The 20,766-nt window shown below is 45.1% G+C and overlaps 1 protein-coding gene across 3 annotated transcripts in view; it reads left to right on the top strand.

Moving 5' to 3' along the window:
- The window catches only part of plekhh3 (pleckstrin homology, MyTH4 and FERM domain containing H3), a 52,733-nt gene extending 33,373 nt beyond the window's left edge, over window positions 1-19,360 (top strand). For all 3 annotated transcript variants that reach the window (XM_053852793.1, XM_053852795.1, XM_053852792.1), the window contains 10 exons: window positions 3,266-3,448; window positions 4,485-4,642; window positions 8,937-9,060; window positions 10,621-10,918; window positions 14,083-14,290; window positions 14,415-14,542; window positions 15,319-15,439; window positions 15,676-16,167; window positions 16,229-16,420; window positions 18,437-19,360. In XM_053852793.1, coding sequence (XP_053708768.1) covers window positions 3,266-3,448; window positions 4,485-4,642; window positions 8,937-9,060; window positions 10,621-10,918; window positions 14,083-14,290; window positions 14,415-14,542; window positions 15,319-15,439; window positions 15,676-16,167; window positions 16,229-16,420; window positions 18,437-18,601 — 2,069 coding nt within the window. In that variant the 3' untranslated portion in view covers window positions 18,602-19,360. The remainder of the gene's footprint in view (window positions 1-3,265; window positions 3,449-4,484; window positions 4,643-8,936; window positions 9,061-10,620; window positions 10,919-14,082; window positions 14,291-14,414; window positions 14,543-15,318; window positions 15,440-15,675; window positions 16,168-16,228; window positions 16,421-18,436) is intronic.
- Window positions 19,361-20,766: the final 1,406 nt, after the last annotated feature.

The raw sequence follows: 20,766 nt of genomic DNA, 5'->3' as shown, positions 1-20,766 counted from the left end.
ATGGACATGGACACTTGCTATCAAGGACTTCAAGGAATCTATAAAAAGGGGTAGAGGAAAGTGGAAGCATTTAAAATGGCATGAAATTGGGTAGTTTTATGTTGCCTAGCGAGTAACTGAGATTCCTCTGTGAGTAGAAATGGATTGCCGTTTCATGAAAGTGTTATTTGGAGTCGAAAGCAATGGGTTTTCAAGACGTCCAAAAGTGGACTGTACAGTACTGTACCTTTGAACCTAGAGATTGAGAATAAAGTGGGCGTTTGAAGTCACTAAAGGTCTGTTTACTCAATATGTGTCTGCAGGGTTGGGACTTTGGGGGTCAGGGGCTACAAATGAAACAAATTAAGGGTGAGCCATGGGCCCCAGAGGAGGCATAAGCCGGGCACAGAGATGTGGTCCAGATGGGAGATCACGAGGACAGGGTCCTAAAACTGTTAGTGGCTTTTCGTATCACTTTGATGGAAGCGTCGATGTGATTCGGTACATCTGTTCTAAAGGCGTCTGTGAAGCAGGAATGCCCTTCTCACCATGTCTGACACCCGTCGGCTTGTCTGCGTTCCCTGTTTCACGTCAAGTCATCGAGCTCAGCCACACTTGCCTCATCGTTTTTATATATCCAGTGTGCGTTGCTCCTCCTGGTGTGGAGTTTAGCGCCTCTAGATCATTGGTTGGGGCTGTAGTTGTTGGCTCGGTGGTGGGTTGAAACATGCAACTTACATCACACAGATGCTCTCTCTGACCAGAAGCCTGTCTGTGACTTTCCTTCTTCCGCTCCCCTTTCTTTGTTTCTATTGGAAATACAGTGAGGTTATGAGTTCCTGGCATCGTCGAGAGAAACCTGTTCCAAGTTAGGAAACAGCAGCCATGCACTTCCACCCTGGCTCCGTTAGTCATGATTTCACATCCAAAATTTGTCATTCAAGTTTGCTGTGTCAGATTATATGTGTGTGATGCTAATTTTCCTGGTGTACAATTGAAATATGTAACCATAACAAAGACAAGCAGCAATGTATATTTAGCCAACTATCCATGGCCATAATAATCTGTATTACTATCACTGTCTGTCTTAAAGTTCTTAAAGAGAAAAAAAATCATCATTATTGCTGTGTTTTTCCTCCTTTGGTTGGCACTGTTGTACAGGCCTGTCATGTTATGATTTTGCTCCATGTTCTCACTATACGGGCATCAAATAGAGACTCTTTTCTACCTGACTCTTGCACCTAATGTTGATGCTGAGTTCAACTTCATTTTTTTTTTAGGTGTTTCAATGGAGACTCAACTTCCCTCTCCTGCATTAAAAAAGAGAGGTCAGGTTGGGACGTCCGTGAGCTGCCATTGCTAGTTCACTTTTGATGTTACTTGGTATCTATAGTACCTCATGAAGCATGAACATCCACCAATTCTATCATTTTCCTCATTCCTTTTTCTGTTTCTTGTATCTTTGTCGACATCAACCGTTGCTTGGCTCAAGGACAAGCTTCATCGCGCTACACTGTTACTACTGCACAGGTCGCTGAGCCTTGAGCTTTATGCGTCAGGGGGTCCCAAAGGACTTGCAAAATTTTAGGATTGCTAGGAAACAATAGGTTAAAGACAGGCATTTCAAACTCAACCTTAAGGTCCCTGTAAGGTACATCTTAAAGGGTGAACTCTGGTCTTCTGTTTAAAGATGACCAGACTCCCAAATCTATAAATATTCATTCTGTTTAAAAGTTTTTTGTTTTTTTTGCAGTCTCATTTATGTTTGACAAGTGATATGTAACATCTGTCGCATCACTCGGCCACCTTCGGTGAGTGATGCTGGCCGTGTGATGTGGTTTAGGAACCTTAGCTCCACCTGCCACTTATATGAAGGTTTTCTCAGACAGGGAATATGCCAGTGAAGTGTATTTACTGCCCACCGCCCTCCCTTTGTATTATTATTTGGACTGGCTCAAACCACTGTAGGGTGACGACGAAAACAGTCAGAGCAGGGAAACGCAGCAGATGAAAGTCATTTGGGAACGAGTGAAAGCATAAGGAAGCAAGATGTGAGCAAAACGCGAGCTTGCTAACAGGTGGCTCGCAGCTTTCTAACCGCAAAAGGAAGCTGCAATGCCTTCGTGGCGTCACTTCCAGTTTCACAAGTAAAGTTGAAGGTACATCGGCAAATTGTTGCCTTTTAAGGTTCTTTAAAATACACACATGCAATAAGCATGTGTGTATGCGCCCACGTAGCTCCAGCCGTCCCACAAGAGCTGGGATATAACAACCCGGCACCCGCAGCCAGTCCCACCCAGCGCACGTCCAGGTGGTCCGCTGCAGCCCAGCTTCTCAGTCAGCCCTCTGCATGAACTCTAACCCTCGGGGATCCTGATTCTCCTCACAGCATCTGGCTTCAGCTGCCAAACCAGTTTATTTATCGACTACCAGATTGAATTCATCCTCGGAACAATTTGTGCACATAACTCACTGCTGTTTGGGAACAGTGGAACTGGGCCATTGCAGACTCCCAAAACCCCTCAAGACATTTCCAACACAACAGTGGTGCATTGTAGAACCAGATCTGCCAAGAGCAGCAGGCGTGCCTTTGAGCAACGACTCCAGCATGCATGCATGCGCCTTTGTCTCCGTCACACTTTTACAGTTCCCCCTCTCTTCTTCCCTGTCGGCCGCAGAGTAGTAATTAAACTGCCTGCAGACGTTTAAGCCTTCGCCATTAGCCGGCTGTATTTTTATCCCCCAACACGCCACTCACGCACATGCTTCTGCTGCATTTTATGGACAATTACATGTTTTAGGGATTATTTTGGATGCAGACGTGTTGCTGGTTTTTGGCTCCGTCACAGTGACACATCTTTTTATACACTTTTTCTTTAGATTGTGCACATGGCCGTCGCCCCAAAAAACAGGAGAGGAGACCATTAAAGTTTCTGTACAGTAGGCAGCCTTATTATAATCCACATGAAGGTCTTAGAAAGTGTCTTTGGAAATCTGTTTTTGAAGTCACTGTTTTTTTCACTCACTTCAGTTTATTTATATACACAAGAAATTATAGATTAAACATCCTTTATTCTTAGTTTTGAGCAGTGTCGTGTTCTTTTGTTTAAACTGTGTACAAAATACGAAGCTGTTGGACTCATTTCCTTTTTTTTTTTTATTAATTTAATTTAATAGTAACTTAAATCATGCTCAATCCAAACTTATTTAATTTTATTTAATTTAATTTTTTCATTTGCTCTCTTAGCAGGGTTGTAAAACTGTAAATATGATTGTCTCTCTGCAGGATGGCTGTTGCGGGAGGTACGTGGGACCTGGATCAAGCATCGGCGCTTCTGGTTCGTGCTGAGTCAAGATTCTTTGGACTACTACACCGGACCAGAGAAAGGCGCCCGCAGACTGGGAACACTGGTGCTCACCAGCCTCTGTTCCGTCATATGGCCCGACAAGCAGACCTTCAAGGAAACGGGTCAGTGGCACTCGGGATATTTACACAAGGGCAGACGGACGAGCCGAAAACGCGGCTGACTCATATCTGCCTGTAACCTCTGTTGATTCTAGTAAGTCGTGTTAATTCCCGGCTCTCAGTTTTGTGTCGTCAAATACTCCCAGGAGGGTTTTTCATGAGTAACTCATGAGCTTGGTCATTGTGACTTCAGGAAGCGCCACTTCTGGCATCATTCTGAAATGTAGAAACAAAGGGGAACTACAATAAGAGGAAGAAAACTGTTGAAAAAACGAATCTACTGTAGGATGTTCTGATCTTGACCCTCGCTGCACACATCCATATTTGATGGGTCATTGTCAGTCAGGGATCCATGTGGTGGACACAGATTAAGCTAAATCCAACCGGCATTCATCTGCAGTCTTGGGACAGTTGGTGTGTCACAGCCATTGCAAAAGAGGCTGGACTTTACAGAAGACCTAGCTGGGTAAATCACAGCCTCTCGAACAGTCTGTTGGAATTTAAGAATCACACTGAAGAATGAAAGGCAACGGCCAGGAAGGAACAAACCAGGAATTTAGTCTTTGAAAGAACTCCTAGTTAGCAGTGTGCGTTAGTAAAGAACAGCGCTGCCAAGTCACGTAGCAGGAAAGCCTGATAACTGCCATGAGGTTGCAGATCAGACCAGGCAGCCTGCGGTGTATCTAGCACTTCCTCTTCCCCACCAGGAAGGGGCTTTTATTTATTGCCGCTTGTCTAGGCGAAGCTTGAACAAGGGCCTTTGCTGTGTAGCGTAGAAAAAAACTGTTTGGTTTTGGTGTGGTCTGAGGTTGGTCTCTCACTGACCTTTGATCCTCGGTGTGAATGAGAGAATGAGGAAGTCAAAGAGCAAGCCGGTCACGCTGAATTTATAGCGGGTGTGTCACTGTTCTAAATTTATGTACAACCCAGCTGCACCCCACATTAAACTAAATCACTTCCTTTCAGAAGGATCTTTAGAAGTTTTGTTCAGATTTTGTCGGCTCAATATCCATGAACACGATCCTTCTAATCCTTGTAGGTTACTGGAGCGTCACCGTGTATGGACGGAAGCACTGCTATAGGTTATTCACCAAACACTTCAACGAGGCGGTCCACTGGGCATGTGCCGTCCAGAAGATCATCGATACTAAGGCGCCGGTGGAAACGCCGACACAGCTCCTGATCCAAGATATTGAGGTTGGCTGCTTGACTCATTGTACACCCTTGATGACCGTTGATCAAATCTTATCGCGCAATTTGGGCACGACTGACTCACAGACAGCCCTGGTCACAGGTTTCTTAGCTTCAATCCATTGGTTTCTTTGTAGTCCTGAGCTTGACACAAGGGGCCCTAACATGCGTTTCCATTTCCGAAGAATTACAGTGTTAGTAACATGAAACAGCTCAGTAAAGTATACAGTAATGTGAAAGACAGTGTTCATCCATTTCAGGGTCCTTACTATATTTTCCGGACTATAAGCCCCTACTATTTCCGGGTTTTTCCATCATTACTCAGTCTATAAACTGGAGCTCCTTTTTAAAACGTTCACAAGTGATGTTCCTTGTGCGTTTGTAAGGTGGTATACGGTAGCCACTGGCTTTTCTGAGGCCTGGACTTACATCAATACTATTGCAGCTTATAAACAGCGCTGCTTGTGTGTGTACAAAGTCTTTAGGTTATATTCAGGTGCACCTAATAGTCGTGTCCTTTTACTTTAGTATATCATCAGTCCTGGTTGAACCTGGTCGAAGGATCATGGGACACAACTCCATGGACTTCATGGAGCCACCTTTTGTTTTGATGTGAAGCTACTTTAATAGTTTGGAGGTTTCCATTACTGAGGAAAGAAGTGCCGCTTTCATGAATGCATAGGTGATTCGCCAGCTTTTATTTGGGGTGGTCAAAGAAGCTTGACTGGATGTTTCACTTATGTGAAACAGAGATGCTCAGTCTCGGTTTATTATGAAGAAAGTTAGGTATGTTGAAAGGGTCATTTTAGTTTCCGCTCCATGCCATTTCAGACATTCATTTACTTTGTTTTAAGTCAAAGAACACCACGGATGTTTTGGTGATCGAGTTTGTCTCCTAATAGAGAGGCCCTCTGCATATGAAAAATGTGATCCACTAAACATAAATAGAAGTGCCTATAGAGCAGCAGTTGGTCCAAGAGGAAGTTAGTGTCAAAACAATGGTCCTAACTGAAACCAGATCCGTGACTCTAGAGGAGAATCCTGAATTCATGAGTGGAGCAGATCACCCTAACAAGAGCAGAGTTGGGCACTTCTTAGGGGTCTTGGTGTGAAGCAGCGGGGTCTGATAAGCAACCCTTCCTTTGGCCTCCTGTCCCTGTAATCTCTCGACACGAGCCTCTAATCTCAACGAAAGTGGTTAATCTGTGAGCCTCCGTCTGCCCCTGCCTGCCTCACCAAGAGGGGCTACGTTTTTATATTCGAAAAGTGCTTTGTTTCCTCCTCTGTTTTGGCCACCGTGGCTTCAAAACTTTCTCCCAGACACTTTGAAACACAAGGCACGCGTTCTTAAAGCGGCGACGCGTCCTCCTCCCTTCCCCTCCAGTGCGAGATGAAAAGTGCAGCCTTAAAACTCAAGCAGGGAGTGAACAGAAGACGCTTTGTGTGGAGTCTGATGGCTTATCTTTAAATCTCTACATTCATGTCCTGGCAGCAGACGGGCCAGGGTTAGCTGGCAGAGCACTTTTTATCGCTGGGCAGAGGCCATGCGTGGGACTGAAAAGTAGAACAAAGATCTGACGAAGAGATTAGACGGTAAAACTCATTTCTATAAATCACACGCTTCACTTTCAGAAGAATGATTGCAGTTTATTGAAATGCGTGTCAGGGTCCTTTTTTTTTCCCTTCCAGGCAGAAAGTGCTTTGTACTTCTGGGAAGCCATCATTATTTTGGGGGGAAAAAATGTTCTTTTTATTTTTTTATTTGGCAATTAATAGGGGCAGCCGGTCGTTCTGTGAGCTGTGGATTTAATACTGTGATTATTTACACAAAGCAAGGAGGACTTTCTTGCAAACCGTACATATTCAGTCCTGAGATCCATCATCTAGATGAGGGAAAGGTGATCGCAGGAAAGCATTCAAATGTGACTGCAGGCACTTAATAATACGGCCAGACTAATGTTTATAGCTTTATCACTTTGCTTTATGGATCGAAGTGAAGAGCATTAGCAACCAGTTACGCAAATCAGAGCTTATAAAAACCTGCTGCAACCTTTGCACATCAGTGATAAGAATATCATAATCACTTTGCCCAGCTGGCACCTGATGTACGCTGGTGTCCCACAACAGTCAAAAGTAGAGTAGAATTATATGGGTGACAAAGGGACAAGAAATTGAAGATTACATTTCTGTGATGTTACAGATCACCATCTGGATCCAGGAAGCTTTTGACAATTTTGTCTGGTGTCTACTGTGCTATGTAATGTTCAGGACATCTATCCAGAAAATGGAAACATGACTGTATGAAACAGAGGATAGAATTGACTACTACTACTGCAACTACAACTGCTGCTACTACTTTGACATCAAACTTGTTTTAACTCTACAAGCACCTCATTTTTGTGTACCAGTACTCAGTTTTGGTTGACTAGTGGGCACGTATACCTTACTATGGAAAGTCGTTTGGTCACCCTCACCCTTGTTTTCGCTCTACAAGGCAAAATATTTTGGCAATATCGCTGCCCCTACATTTGCATTAAGTCTTCTAGTGCTACTGGTGTAAGAGTCGGTTTAAATAGTAGTGCTGGTACACCAGTAACTGTTGACTCGTACTACTAGTGAACTTTTTTTGTTGTACTTGAACTACTAGTAAACATAAACTAGTTTTGCTAGTGAGGTTTTTGCACACTAGTGTGAGACCAGGTGATACGAGTGAGGCAACATAATCAACTAGTAATCTGCTAGTATGCAAGTAACTCCAAATTGTCTAGTGGTAGACGGTTTTGGTTCCCACCTCTAGTAATACCTAAACCTGCACTCGTGGTACTAGGAGACCTAATACAAATGGGGACAGGGATTTTAGCCAAATTCTGTTCACTGATAGGTTAAAATATTTTCAGTAGCCAATAGGAAGCCATTTATTAGCATGTAGGGGTTAGTAGTGGCACAAGTACAAGTTTTTGACTTCACTAGTAGCACCAATAGACAAATATCACTATTCGACCAAAGATTAGTACTAGTGCTCAAAATATAGTACTTGTAGAACTAAAACAAGGTTGATGTTTCTATACTGCTTTCCATACAGATACTGCCGCTCTGCTATATATATATACATATATATATATTTATATATATAGCCAAAATATGCTGCTGTCTGGTCCACATTGTATTGTAGTCTATAGAAACTTTCTAGATTCTAACCAAGTCAGGAGGCAGGCGGTTGCGACACAACTTGAATGCCCTACAGACAGCACAACTTATCATATTTTATTTTTAATCAAGATTAATGTTTATAACACTTTGCAATAAATGCCTGTAAAATTAACTTTGACTGTCTAATAAATCCTTTCAAAGGCGTTGAAACTAGCCCAGACTAGTCTGTCATTTATCACATGGTTGCTTCTCTTCGTGACATACAGTATTAATTCACTTGTGCTGAAAAAAACTTAATAATAATCGAATGTGTACTGTGAACAAGAAAACAAGTCTAGAAACTGTGGAACGAATGAAGAAATAAATCAATCACAACCTCTGATAAAATATGCCTTGTACATTCACTGGATATTTGGAACCAAAAAAGCCAGAAGGATCTACATCAATTTGCTTTTGCGTCTTAAACCTGAAATGATCAGGTGGGATGAGGTCTACTTCTCTACCAGTCAGGTGTCTATTAGAGCAGCAGTAAGCTGCATCGGTCCGACGGCTGCAGGACCCTGTGTATCAGTAACATGAGAAAGAAGCTGCAGCAGCAGCACATGTCCTGCAGAGCAACATCCCAAACTTCAAACATTCTGGCTTGTCACCAGTGTGCAGCGAAAACCTCAGATGAAGGTGTCAACTTTGCCCCACTAAAGGAAGGGAAACACGTCGGTCTTGTCAAGAGGAAGGGTCGCAGCTTTCAGGGGGCTGTGGGGGCGAAGAAGAGCCAACGTTGTGGCTACGTTACTAATGAGCAACAGGTGGCGGAGGGACGAAGCATGGGAGCCATCTGCGGCGCTGCGAGGCATCCATCCACACGGCCGCTGACAGACGCAAACACACGCACACTCAACTCATTGATACCAGCAGATAAAATATAACCTGTCAGTCATGCTGCTGCGGTCTGTGCTGGGTCATCACTTGACCTTTCCAGCTTCTTTGAAAGGTTCCAGAGTCGAATTGTGACCCTGGTCAGGTCGACCCCGGTCACCCCCGGCAGACAGACGCACTCAATCACCCTCACTTTGGCCTGTGGTGGGGGGAGATGTTTAGCGACAGCTTGCTGTTCTACGTGTCTATAAACATATTTATTTGTCTCTTTAAGGAGAACAAGTTCAACCCTGAAGTCGTGGAGCACATCTACCAGCACAACCCCATCCTCAAGTACACCCAGGGCCCCCTCTACGCCCCTCTGCTGCCGTTCCCTTATGGCAGCCTGGAGCACACGTGTAAGTACTTATCATTGTCAGACACTGTCATATCAACTGTGCTCACTCTTTCAAGTCAGATGATATTAATAGCTTCAGAAGGAGACTTCAGAGTGCTTCAGAATACTCCTTCATGTTTTGAGGACCCCAAAGCTCAGCTAAGTGATACCACAGTGGAAACATAAGACCAAGAGTAATGGGTAAAAACCTGATGAGTACAGGTCTTATGGAAAACCATTGTAGACATGATTGTCTTAATGCGTTTTTAATGTAATATCTATGATGATTCACAATTAAAAAGTGAACTTTCAAGAGCGATTGCACCAGTTGACTGAGCAAACAAGGGTTGTTTGCATGTGCGTGTTTGTGCTGCAGTGTATACATGAGAAAGGCACGGGTGTTTGTACAGACATCAATAGTCTGCAATGATTACATATAATCACAAGAGATATGGAAGCAAATATAGTTAAAGTTTAAGTGGCAAAGGTGTTTAGAATAACACAAACTCACTGTCAGGAAGTCATTGTTTCAGCATTCTAGTTCCCACTGTGTCAACTGTAAACATGAAATACACTTGCTTGCATATCTCCCGTGAAGATAGAGCGCCGCGAATACAGACAGTACACATGAAAAACACGCCGCAAACTTTCCTCTACATGGTCCTACGTTCTGACATTCATTTTATGGATCATTGAATTAAGTTTGTAAGGGAAATATCTATATTCATTTAGTTTATTTATTGGTCATTACACTAATACAAGTAACATCCGACTGTGACCTGCTCGACTTACACCCGTACTTACGACCACGGCCAGCAGATGCTTATTTTTTTCATTCAATGTCTGGCACCACAGCATGGAGCAGCCCGGCATTGTGTGCGACAGTTACGGCTGTAAACAGCTTAGTATATAATAGTATTCAATAGAAAAACTTGCTTAAAAACGCAATAGATTGACATCTTGTATCCTATACAGCAGTACCTATAACCCTCGCGTCAGCTATTTTGAATGGCATTCCACTTAGGTCCAATCTGACTTACGGCCGGTTGGTCGGAACCGATCTCGGTCGTAAGTCGGATGTTACTCGTACCTTGAAAATGTGTCCTAAAATGATTTTATTTGAAATTGTTTGTCTCTTAACCACCAATAACACTCTCCCTTAAGAGTTATGATTATTAAATCTCTCTGAATTTTAAGCCGTATCTGTTCACAGATCATCTCTGCCTCTGTGCTGACAAATGTGTGTTTCAGATTACAGATAGATATTAAATATTTAATGGACCTTCTGAGGCCACTCTCCATCTTTTTCTACCTAGCAACCTTTTTCTCACCGTTCCAAATCAAGGCAGCTATTGAAAGACTGTTTTGTTTGAAGCTATTTTTGCTGCTTCGAGCTAAAAAAACAAGCGTTGCTATTAATAATACCACCGTGGAGTAATTTAAGGCAGTATAAATATAGAGTTTTGCCCGGAGTTATTTATGTAAAAGCTTATATCTGAAACGTTTGTGTGGATGACGACTAAAAGCGAAACAGCTATTTTGGGAGCCTCAGTAGCAACAACTGTGCTCTGTCTGCTTGTAGACCACAGTGGGAAAGGCTACGGCTCGGTGCGTGAGGAGGCCGTGAAGCTCTTCAACTGCCTGCAGCAGCTCGAGTCGGCGCGGGATCCGGTTCCCATCATCCAGGGAGTGCTGCAGACCTGCCTCGACCTGCGGCCCCTGCGCGACGAGGTCTACTGCCAGCTGGTGAAGCAGACCAGTTACACGCCTGCCCCGTATACGGCCGCGCACCTGCGCTACTGGCAGCTACTGACCTGCATGAGCTGCACCTTTCTGCCCGGGACCACCGTCCTCAAGTACCTGCGCTTCCACCTCAAGAGGTGAGGTGTAAAAACAGAGGGGATAAAGCCCTTGTCCACTTGTCAGGCAACTCATTCATGACCGAGTGTTGGGCAAGCCTGCAGCCTTCATCCAGTATTGGTCCGGTCATCCAAGTCCATAGTAACACCTAGGATTTTCAGAACTTAGGGAGCGTTGTTTTGAATGACAGGTGCTGAGGCTCACTCAGATGATGCCATAGTTCCCACAAGCAGGAGATACCCAGGACAGGAGACCACAGAGCAAGGAAGTGAACATATAAAATCCCGACCAAAAAGGCCCGACTTTATTCCACAGCAGATTTAACTCTGTAATCCAACGAACAGCTGATGAAAACTACCTTGAAGTGTAGTTGTTGCCTGACTCATCGGGACTGGACAGTTTACCTTCCTTGCTGTGTTAGTTCCAACTGCAGCACTGCTTTTACCCACATGTTGTAGGTGACCAGTGGGCTTCCTGATCAAATCTTGAACTTATTCATGAGATTCCATGATAATTCCAAATGGTCATGTGAGCTCTGATGCAACTTATTCGGCATTTATAGCTGTGGAATTGTAAAAAAAAAAAAAAAAGTGTAGTGAGGGAATCTGTTCCTTTTTTCCGGATATGTTGTCAACATCTGGCACTGTGACAATGTTAATAGCAGTGTAAGTTGGGGAAAAAGACACAGCTGTTTTTTCAAACTTTACTACATGGTAATAACACTGAAACAATCTGAGACGATGACCTATGAAGTATTTTAGATGTTCACTCCTGTCAATTAATCCGTGCAATCTCCAGTTGTTTTTAGCTGCTGTGGTAGCGCTGAGCACCCTGGTGGTCTCTCTCTCTAGCTGACTGCTGCAGCATGGTTTTGAGTGAGACTTTACAAACTCACTTTCTAACTTCATAAACGCTCTACAAGTCACGCTGCAGATGCATGTATTTGCTGATTTACTGTCCATACATCATCAGAAAACTACCCAATCCAATCTTTGCTGTTGGATGGTGTTTATATCTTCTGTCTGCAATGAACAGTCAAGTGTCATGTCCAGTCTGTGGTGATAAAATGAAGAGTTGCTGATGTTTGAACACATTCTTGTAGTTTATGTCAGTTTATTCTTACAATAAAATACCGGTTCAAGGGTAGGTGAAGAGAAGACCTTAAAGATATGAGCGAGTACCAGCTCTGACTTCTAGACAGCGAGGCAAAATGCTGGCGCCAGGACCTCCGACCACCAGTTTAGACATAGTAGTGTGATACGCCTTTACATTGTTAGCATGTTCCCACCGACAGTTTTTGGGATGGATTTGCAGGTCTGAATTAGCCCCACAAGCTAATCTTAGCTATTAGCAACCCTAATCTCCTGCCCTCATTTTTCTGTCTCGCACCATTCAGTCCAGCTGCTCCAGCTATCTATGTATGTGCCTGTACTGGGAATCGCACTGGGGCAGCAGTTGCAGGCATCAAGGGAATGGTGCTGCTGCGTGTTTTGATACGTACCGTCGCTCTCACGCACTCGCTCTCACGCACTCTCTCTCCCGCCGCATGGATCAGTGTTGAGACTGCAGCTGGGCTGTGCTTAAACCAGAGCTGGGCAGTGGGCCCAGAAACCCTGGTCCACTGGCCCTGTGTCCTGAGAAACCCCCGGGGAATGTCTGCTGTCAGAGAGAATAGGCCAGAAGAAAGAAGACAGTGGTGAAGCAGAAGAGAGGCGGGGGGGGCGGCTGAATGAGCAGAAAAGGGGTGAAGGGAGAAGAGTGTCTGAGGGATCCCACAGACTCCGTGGAACATTCCTAATTATGTTTCAGCAGGACAAATCCCACCCTGTGGCCATGTCGCTATGAGAGGGCCGAGACATCGCAGGGCGCAAGAGAGTGTGTCTCCAGCGTGTCGGCGTTTGATTTAGGTGTTTGCACCAGGAGGATCGCTTCGCTTCATGTATGTGTCGTGTTTTTATTTCCACTGAACCACAGCCGGCTGTCGTGTCTCCTGCACCGACACATCTGCGACTCAAGATGTTGCAGGCCGTTGTGTTTGACAGGAGTGGAAACACCTTTTCCTTTTGAGTCAGAGATGTTTTCTTTTCTCTTCTCTTTGGAGTATGGCAGCATGCTACAGTCTAGAAAAAGTTAGTGATAGCATTTAGCTGAGTTGAGACCAAAGAAAATGCCCTATTTCTTCTTCTCTTTATGTAACTTTGGTTGTCCTGGTTGATCCATATGAGCATGTTGTTGCCTTCTTTGGCAACAACATGTATTGCACAGGTGTTGTGAGATTTGCCTAATGTCCTTCTGAGGCCACTGTAGTTGGGGAAACACGCTACTGGATGCAGAGCTTATAGTCCAGGGTGTGTAACTTGTGTGTCCTGGTAAAATTATTAAGAAACGTATTTCTTAACATGTTTTCAGCTTGTACAGTGGCAGAAAAAAAGTTTCAGAACCCGGCAATATTTGACACAATCTCAAATATTATCATGAAAATTTGTGGGAATATACATAGTTTTGTGTTTCAAAAGGTGTAGCTGCAGTATACCGACACAAACAAATACATTCTTTTAAATATTGTTTACGAGAAAAATTACTAAAAAAAAAAAAAAATTCCTGAGTACCTGTGTGGGTATCAAAGTCAACAAATGACGTAGAATGTGCTCAAAACTAAGGAAAAGAAATCATCTTCAGTGGTTCTGGCACGCAGTAGAATGCATGCAGGGTCCCAAAACTGTTTTTCCACCACTGTAGCTAGTAGTTTTAACCCCCAAAAAAGTAGTGTTATTACATGATGTATGTTGTTTAAATACTAGCAGGTTACTGCACAGTAATTCACATGAATCAATGGAACAGAAATGTGAGCAAAAATGCTTTTTTTTTTTTTTTCTTCAACTTGTCCTCTAACCTGCTATGTGATCATGTGGTGATGGACCTAGTACAAAGGCCAGCCGGGCTCAGTGTCATCATTGTCACAGGGCCAGTTTGCAGTTTTGAATCCAAACATCACCAACTTCGACTCCTTATGGTTGGATGAGAGCTGGTGGTGTTTGTGGTTACTTTTATTACCATGATGACACACACGCTGCAGTGGAGTGAGTGTGGGCGCCGAGTCTCCTAATCCAGAATGGAAAGCTGTATTTTGCCGTCAGATGCAAAGCAGGTTAAGCTTGCCTCACGCTCTCCTTCCTGGCCGCAGGATCCAGAGCCAGAGTCCAGAATCGGAGATGGACAACTATGCGTCATTCATCAGCGAGGCTCTGGAGAAGACCAAGTGTCGGGAGTGTGTGCCATCCTGGGAAGAGATCCAGATGCTGATGAGCCGACAGGAGATGTTATGCACGGTGCACTATCCGGGGCCCGGATCCTGCCAGCTCTACATCAGCTCACACACCACAGCCAATGAGGTTTGGAAACTTCTGCTCGTATTTTTCGCTTTGAAGCTTCAATCCTGCTTCTGTTCTCCTTTGCCAGCGTGTCGCTGGCTCTGCGTTAATCGTGTGTGTTTTGTCGCCCACTTCCCCGCAACAGGTGGTGAGAAGGATGCAGGAGCAGCTCGGCCTGAAGGAGAGCAAGAACACTTTTGCACTGTACGAGCAGAACGCTCTGTGGGAGCACCTGGTGACCGGAGGAGCTCTGATCGCAGACGTCCTGACCAGGTGTGCACATAACCATCCGAAAATATGAATGCATAGCATCATGCTGTTTTCACACACTGCACTTTTAGTAAACCTGTGACATTTACCTTCCAAATACGCAATTGTTTATGCCTTTATTTTGGTAAAAGGAAGTCATAAATTAATTTATTCAAGACTAAACTAGGATCAGCTTTTACTGCCCAGTATTCACTTAAGTGGAATAGTCTGAAAAGCATATAAATTATTGAGAAATCATTTGGTGGAATATATACATTCCCAGTCAAGCTAAAGCTGCTGAAAACCGTCTGTTAAACTGCCTTACCTTTCAAAACTACTTCTTCTTCAGCTTCTTCTTCTTGTGTATGGCTGTAGCGAGATCAAAGGAACTTTTACCGATCCACTTACCTTCTTCTGGCAGTTTTAAGTTTGTCAGTCTAAAATACGAATGAAATTAGCATGCTGTTGTGGGCCACATGACATGACTTGCCGGGCCACCTCTGGCCCCCGAGCCTCAAGTTTGACACGGATAGAAAACCGTTGAAATCATGGGGGTCAAATCAGGACGATCAGAAGCAGCGCAAAGTGGAAACTGTAGCACTTGTTTACAACTGAAGCATATGCTCCTGGATATTCAAATCTCCTGAGGAATGTTTCGATCGCAGATTAACCTTCCGCCGCGTTCCCATGCTGGCTTCTATCTGCTTTCCAAGATAACGGATGACAAACATGGCCCCGTGCTGGGAAACAGGCTGAGGTCTCACTTGGTTGTTAACGTTGAGTTTCGCTGTTTGGGGCAGCTTCTCCTCCAAAGAGTCCGAGTGCAGTTCTCCGTGGAAGCTGTGCTTTAAGCTCTACTGCCTGCTGGACACTGACAGCATCTCTGTGGACAGCCCCGAGTATTTGCTCCTCTTTGAGAAGGTAACAAGCCTATTGCCGTGCTTTAACCACTTTGATTGTTTTTGGCTGAGGAGATGATAAAATATATATATATTTTTTAATGTTACTTAGCAAACATCCGCTTAGATCATGTAATAGATGTCTGGATAAGTCTGTCCACACATTTCATTGAGAGTCTGGACTCTAACTTTGCTAAGACAAAGATTTATCTTGAGTTTTTTTTAAAGTATTTCTGAGAACTCCTCTGTGCTCCTCAGTGCCATGAGATGATGGTCCGCGGGCAGCTGCCTGCCTGTGAAGAAGACCTCCAAGCTCTAGCAGCTCTGAGGCTCCAGAGTGTGATGGGGGACTTCAGCACACACGCGCCCTGCCCTCCCCTGGACGAACTCTTCCCTAGTGACATGCTGGAAACTCGGGTCCTCATGTCCCTCTCTGCCCCTCAAGCCCTGCCCCCGTGCCAAGTGGCTGCCCAGGGCTGCCCCGAGGCCCAGTCGCGGTTCCCCTCCGGCATCCTCTCCGGGGCGCTGTGGAGCCACACAGCCACGGCCGCTCACAAGCAGAAGGTGGAGCTGGACATGCGTCTGCGGAGTCGGTTGAAAGAAGAAGCCACTGCTGTGATGGGCTCCATCTTGGAGCGATGGAAAGGTCTGGCCGGCTACAACCGCAGGGACAGCATGGCCGCCTACCTTGCCATCGCTCGCCAGTGGTCGGGATTTGGCTGCACCCTGTATGAGGTGGACTTCTACATCGTGAGTGTCACTGCTTGCCAGTGTTTTGATCCGTAACTAACAATGAACATGACCTCCTCAGAGTTCTTCAGGGAGCTTTTCCCAGAAGCTGTGGCTGGGGGTCGCCGCTTCCTCGGTCTCTCTGTATCGGCAGGGGGAGGCCGAGGCCCTGGAGTCCCTCCCCTTCGGCCAGATCCGCTCCTACGGTGTGTCTGACAGCAACACCTTCAAGATCTCAGCTGGAGATCGGGACCTGCTGTTCGAAACCACCAAGGTAATAATTCACCTCTCAGCTCTCTAAATTAAATCCTGTCAATTTCCTGGGCTGGTGGGAGACTTGCCGGCGCTGGGGGTTCCTGCTACTCATTTACTGTTCTGCGCAGTAAGCCGAGGGAACACACCCCCACTTTGAAAAAACCCGAGCAGCCGGCGCTAACCACAAACTCTGGCTTCCTGGCATGAACCAGTCACTGCCGTTTTATTGCCGCGGTTGCATTAAAATATTAGGCCCAGCATTTGGAAGGAGCTGTGAAAACTGGGTATCTGTGATAAGCTTGTGTGACGGGGAAGTGCCTACGACTGAAAACATGGTGAAAGGACGTCTCCAACTCTGGGCCCCGGGGCCAAATTTGTCCCGCCCTGTCGTTTTGTGTGGCCCATGTGACTGTTGGAGGTTAAGAATGATGATAACCAAACTATTTTACTATATTATCGACTTATCTGTTTATCATTTCTCGATAGGTCGACTACCTCTTCGTGATTACCTTTGTTTGGACCTATTTTGAATTTTTGTTGAACCTAAAGTTGCTTAAATCATCTCACTGTGACATACCTTATGAAACAAGTACATTAAAATAATGACACGTAATCCAGGAACATGTCTTAACCCTGCTACGCATGAAGCATAGAACAGTTGACGGAGAGCTCCGGTCTCTATTGCTCCTTGAGAAGAATTAAAAATTGTCACTATACACATATGTATCACACATATGTATATATCTGATCAACCTCCACATCATAAGCTCTTATTTGAATAATATACTAAAACAATGTGTTCAGTGTAGCTCCCAAGTTCAGTTCTGGTTATTATTATTGGGAGGAGAGACACTGAAGATTACATCACTCAACTTACAAGTTAGCTGCGTGCTAACCGACATGCTAGCTGTTAGCTGGAGGGCGTGTGGCGTCACGGACCAAACACGGAACACTCTTTCATCTTTCTACCCTGGTGTCGAAGGGTTTGCTCATCCTTAGGACGTGTCATCTTCGCAAACAAAACGAAGCCACTCGAACTGCTCCGCGACTGAGGCGTCAGTCGGACCTCAGTCAGGAACCAATGAAAGGAACAGAAATGAACATATCTGAATGATTCCAGAGAATGTGATCTTTTGTCACTGCTTCTCAATAACAACCCGTTCTCGATGCCCATCCTGCGGCCCGTGTGTGTTTACACCAACAGCAACACGACACATCGACGCACAGATTTTGACGTCAACGAATTTTTGTTGTCAACGTTATCGATGACGTCAACTTAACGTTGCAGCCCTAAACCAAACCTTGTCGTCTGAGGTGTAGTAAGAGGGAGTCTGTCCAGATATTGTCAGGGCCGACAAAAAGAAGGAAGCAAGTCAGGTCTGAGAAACAAGGAGGCGGAGTTCGTTGATTTGGAGACTATAAAAACGCCTTTTTTCTGTTTAAAGAAACGCATCTATGTCCAGCTGTGTGTGGTGTTTTCCACTTGCGCTGTTTCCTCTTCGCTCGACCACGCGGGGTTTCCATTTTCTGGGACGAGCTTCTGGCTCAGTGGGGCAGAACCAAGATGTTTGTGTTGTGTTTGAGATTATCGAGGGTTTGTTGTCAATATTAGGGTGTCTGACTGAAATAAATATAAGATTTTTTAAATCCTTATTTGTGTAGTCACCTAGCGCTTCAGAACAGAAAGTGCCGATGTCAGCACTTCCTCAGAATTGTCCAAAAGTAGAAAAAGGAATGGAAGGAATGAAGTTTGAACGCTTTTGCTTCCAATGTTTTTCCGGACACTTCCCTCAGTCCAAAAACCTCTACTGTGTACGGTGCCGTGCAATACAGCGGTGTTCTGTCCAGGGTGTCCCCCGCCTCTCTACCTGTCTGACTGGCCAAGTGTCGTATTGCCGCAGTGTTACGGGCCGATTGATGTGACTTGTGGGAGGTCCAGTTTGCCCGGCAGCTGTATGACATCATCCCCACTGTGACGGTGCCAGACACCGGGACAGACCTCCGTCTGACCCCCTCTTCTGTCTCTCCCTCGCAGCTGACTGAGATCATGCAGCTGATGAATGCCTACTTCAGTGCCACCAGTCATCCGCGAGGGAAGGGAGGCGACGTGGGCATCACGCTCACCGACAGCACCGAGCTGGCCCTCCGTCACCTCACGTCTCCCAACGCCCTCCTGGAGCTGCCCTCGGAGACGGTGTGACGGCTCCTGAACGCCCCCAAACTTCCCACAGTCCTGCTCCGCGTGGCCTGGGTGAGGCCCCCCGGACCCCGCTCCTCCTCTGCTGGGAACGCCGCTGCAGCCAAAACAAAGAGACGGCTGTTTTGGATCCACGAAAATAAACCCGAACTGAGAGCTTTACAGCCCAGGGCCTGGCCTGCGGAGGGCGCGGGCGGCGGGGGTCACAAGGCAAGGGGCTCTGTTTGGCAAGCGAGACCAGAATCCCACAGAAACCAATGTGGCTGCTGATGAGGTGTCACACATACACACACACACACACACACACTCGTCCTGTCACGCAACCTCGGCTCCTCTTGACAACAGTGCGAGTCCTGCTACATCCCCAGCTTGGATTTCGGGGTGGGCGGGGCTATAAGCTGTGGCACTACCATCACGAAGGTATAAAGTCTTTTGAAGCGTGTGATATTTGTGTTCCTAGAAAGCACTCATCCGTCACGCGCTGCTGGAATAGTGTGGAGGTTGTTAAGCAACACACACACACACACACACACACACACACACACACACAGGTTCTGGTGCAGCCTTAAGTGGACTCCATCAGTGGCAGTTTTCATAAGACCCGGACCGGCCTACCAATACCTGGAACTGTTGATGCAGCCATGCGTGTGAACTTGGAACTGGAAACAGATGTTTCGCTCGCACACTCCAGCGCGTCTTGATGGAGAACAGTTTCGGGAGAGAAGAAACAAACTCCCTGGTGATTGTGTTGCTGCAGAGAAGTGTGGAGGTTGGGACTCGGTTAACACTTGACTGATCAGGTTATCGAGCTTCTGCTTCACGCCGCCGAAATAACTGGTGCTTTTATACTGTTTTCACCATGTAAATAATGCTGAGGAGGGTGAAGCTGTTTGTTATTCCTTCATTCAGACATTTCAAAGCTGCAAAACTCAGCTGTATCTGACACAGTTTTTTTAAAGTTCATTTGTCTTGTGAGCCGACGGAGTGAGGCATCAACGCCACAAAACACACTTTATTTTTACTCTCAAGTTTTTCTGAAAGAATTTCCTTTGGTAAAATAATGAAATTATTTGAACTATAGTTTATCAAGCTCCAAACAAAGTGGTAAAAAATGGTGAAAACATGTCTGATATTGTCTATTCAGTGAAGGTGTATTACAAACTGTCTGGTTTGCTGTTGAATGGTGAGGTCAGTGAACGCCTGTCAAAATGAAGCCAACATACAAGTAAAGATTTACCAACAGCACTTGAATGCGACATTAATTCACAGCTCAAAAATTACACTCAGAAATAGAAGTAAAACAAGTAAAAAACTCAACACAGAATGAGTTGAATCAACCTTTAAAGTCATGCAACATGAAGTCATTTTGAGTTTGTATCTGTAACGGTTGAAACTATACAGTATTGGACGAACGAATGAGGAACTCTCACACATGGTCATTGAAGGCATCACGTCCGCCTCCGCGTCGCTGAGGTCCGATCAGGCCAGGGCTGTTTTCAGTGCAGCAGACTGTTGTCCTCAGACTCCGCCTTGAAAGTCTTAACCCCACGTGTGCCCCTGGACTCCCCCCTCCTGACAGGCACTCGGATACTTTTTGGTTCTTTGAGAAATAATATGTAGCAATATTTGTGTGTCGACTGTCCCAGTTTGTTTTTTTAAGAAGCCAATGATTCACCCTGTTGAGTGTAGCAAACCGGACCAAAGATCTGTTTCCTTTACGCGAGCCTTTGTTAAAAAAAAATTAAAATGAAAGACAGTGGACCCCCACAATTTACCCCGAGCACACAATCCTACCGCCATGACTAAACTTTCAATCTTTATTGTTTTGTTTTTTTTCAACTGCAGCTGCAGGCAGCTCCACCTTTAGAAAAATACAAATAAAAACATTTCTTTTTTGTATGAAGCTTGTTTGTACGCTGCATGGTACCTCTTCGTGTGTGTGCGCGTGTGCGTGTATTTAGTTTCTTGCACTATTGTTTGTTTTTAACCATCAAGGAAGGTGCAATAAGACTGTAAATACTGTATGTAATTAATAAAAAAACAAACAATTTACCACTGTGTCTTCACTGGTTCCTGTCATGTTTGTAGTTCCTCTTTCTAAGATGACAAAGTAGAGTTTTGAGATCATCAATCGACAGTCATTCCGTTGTTCCATGTCGTGATGACGC

Source organism: Synchiropus splendidus, chromosome 19 (assembly GCF_027744825.2).
Source record: "Synchiropus splendidus isolate RoL2022-P1 chromosome 19, RoL_Sspl_1.0, whole genome shotgun sequence".
Taxonomy (NCBI): Eukaryota; Metazoa; Chordata; class Actinopteri; order Syngnathiformes; family Callionymidae; genus Synchiropus; species Synchiropus splendidus.
This window is presented reverse-complemented; position numbering and strand designations above follow the sequence as displayed.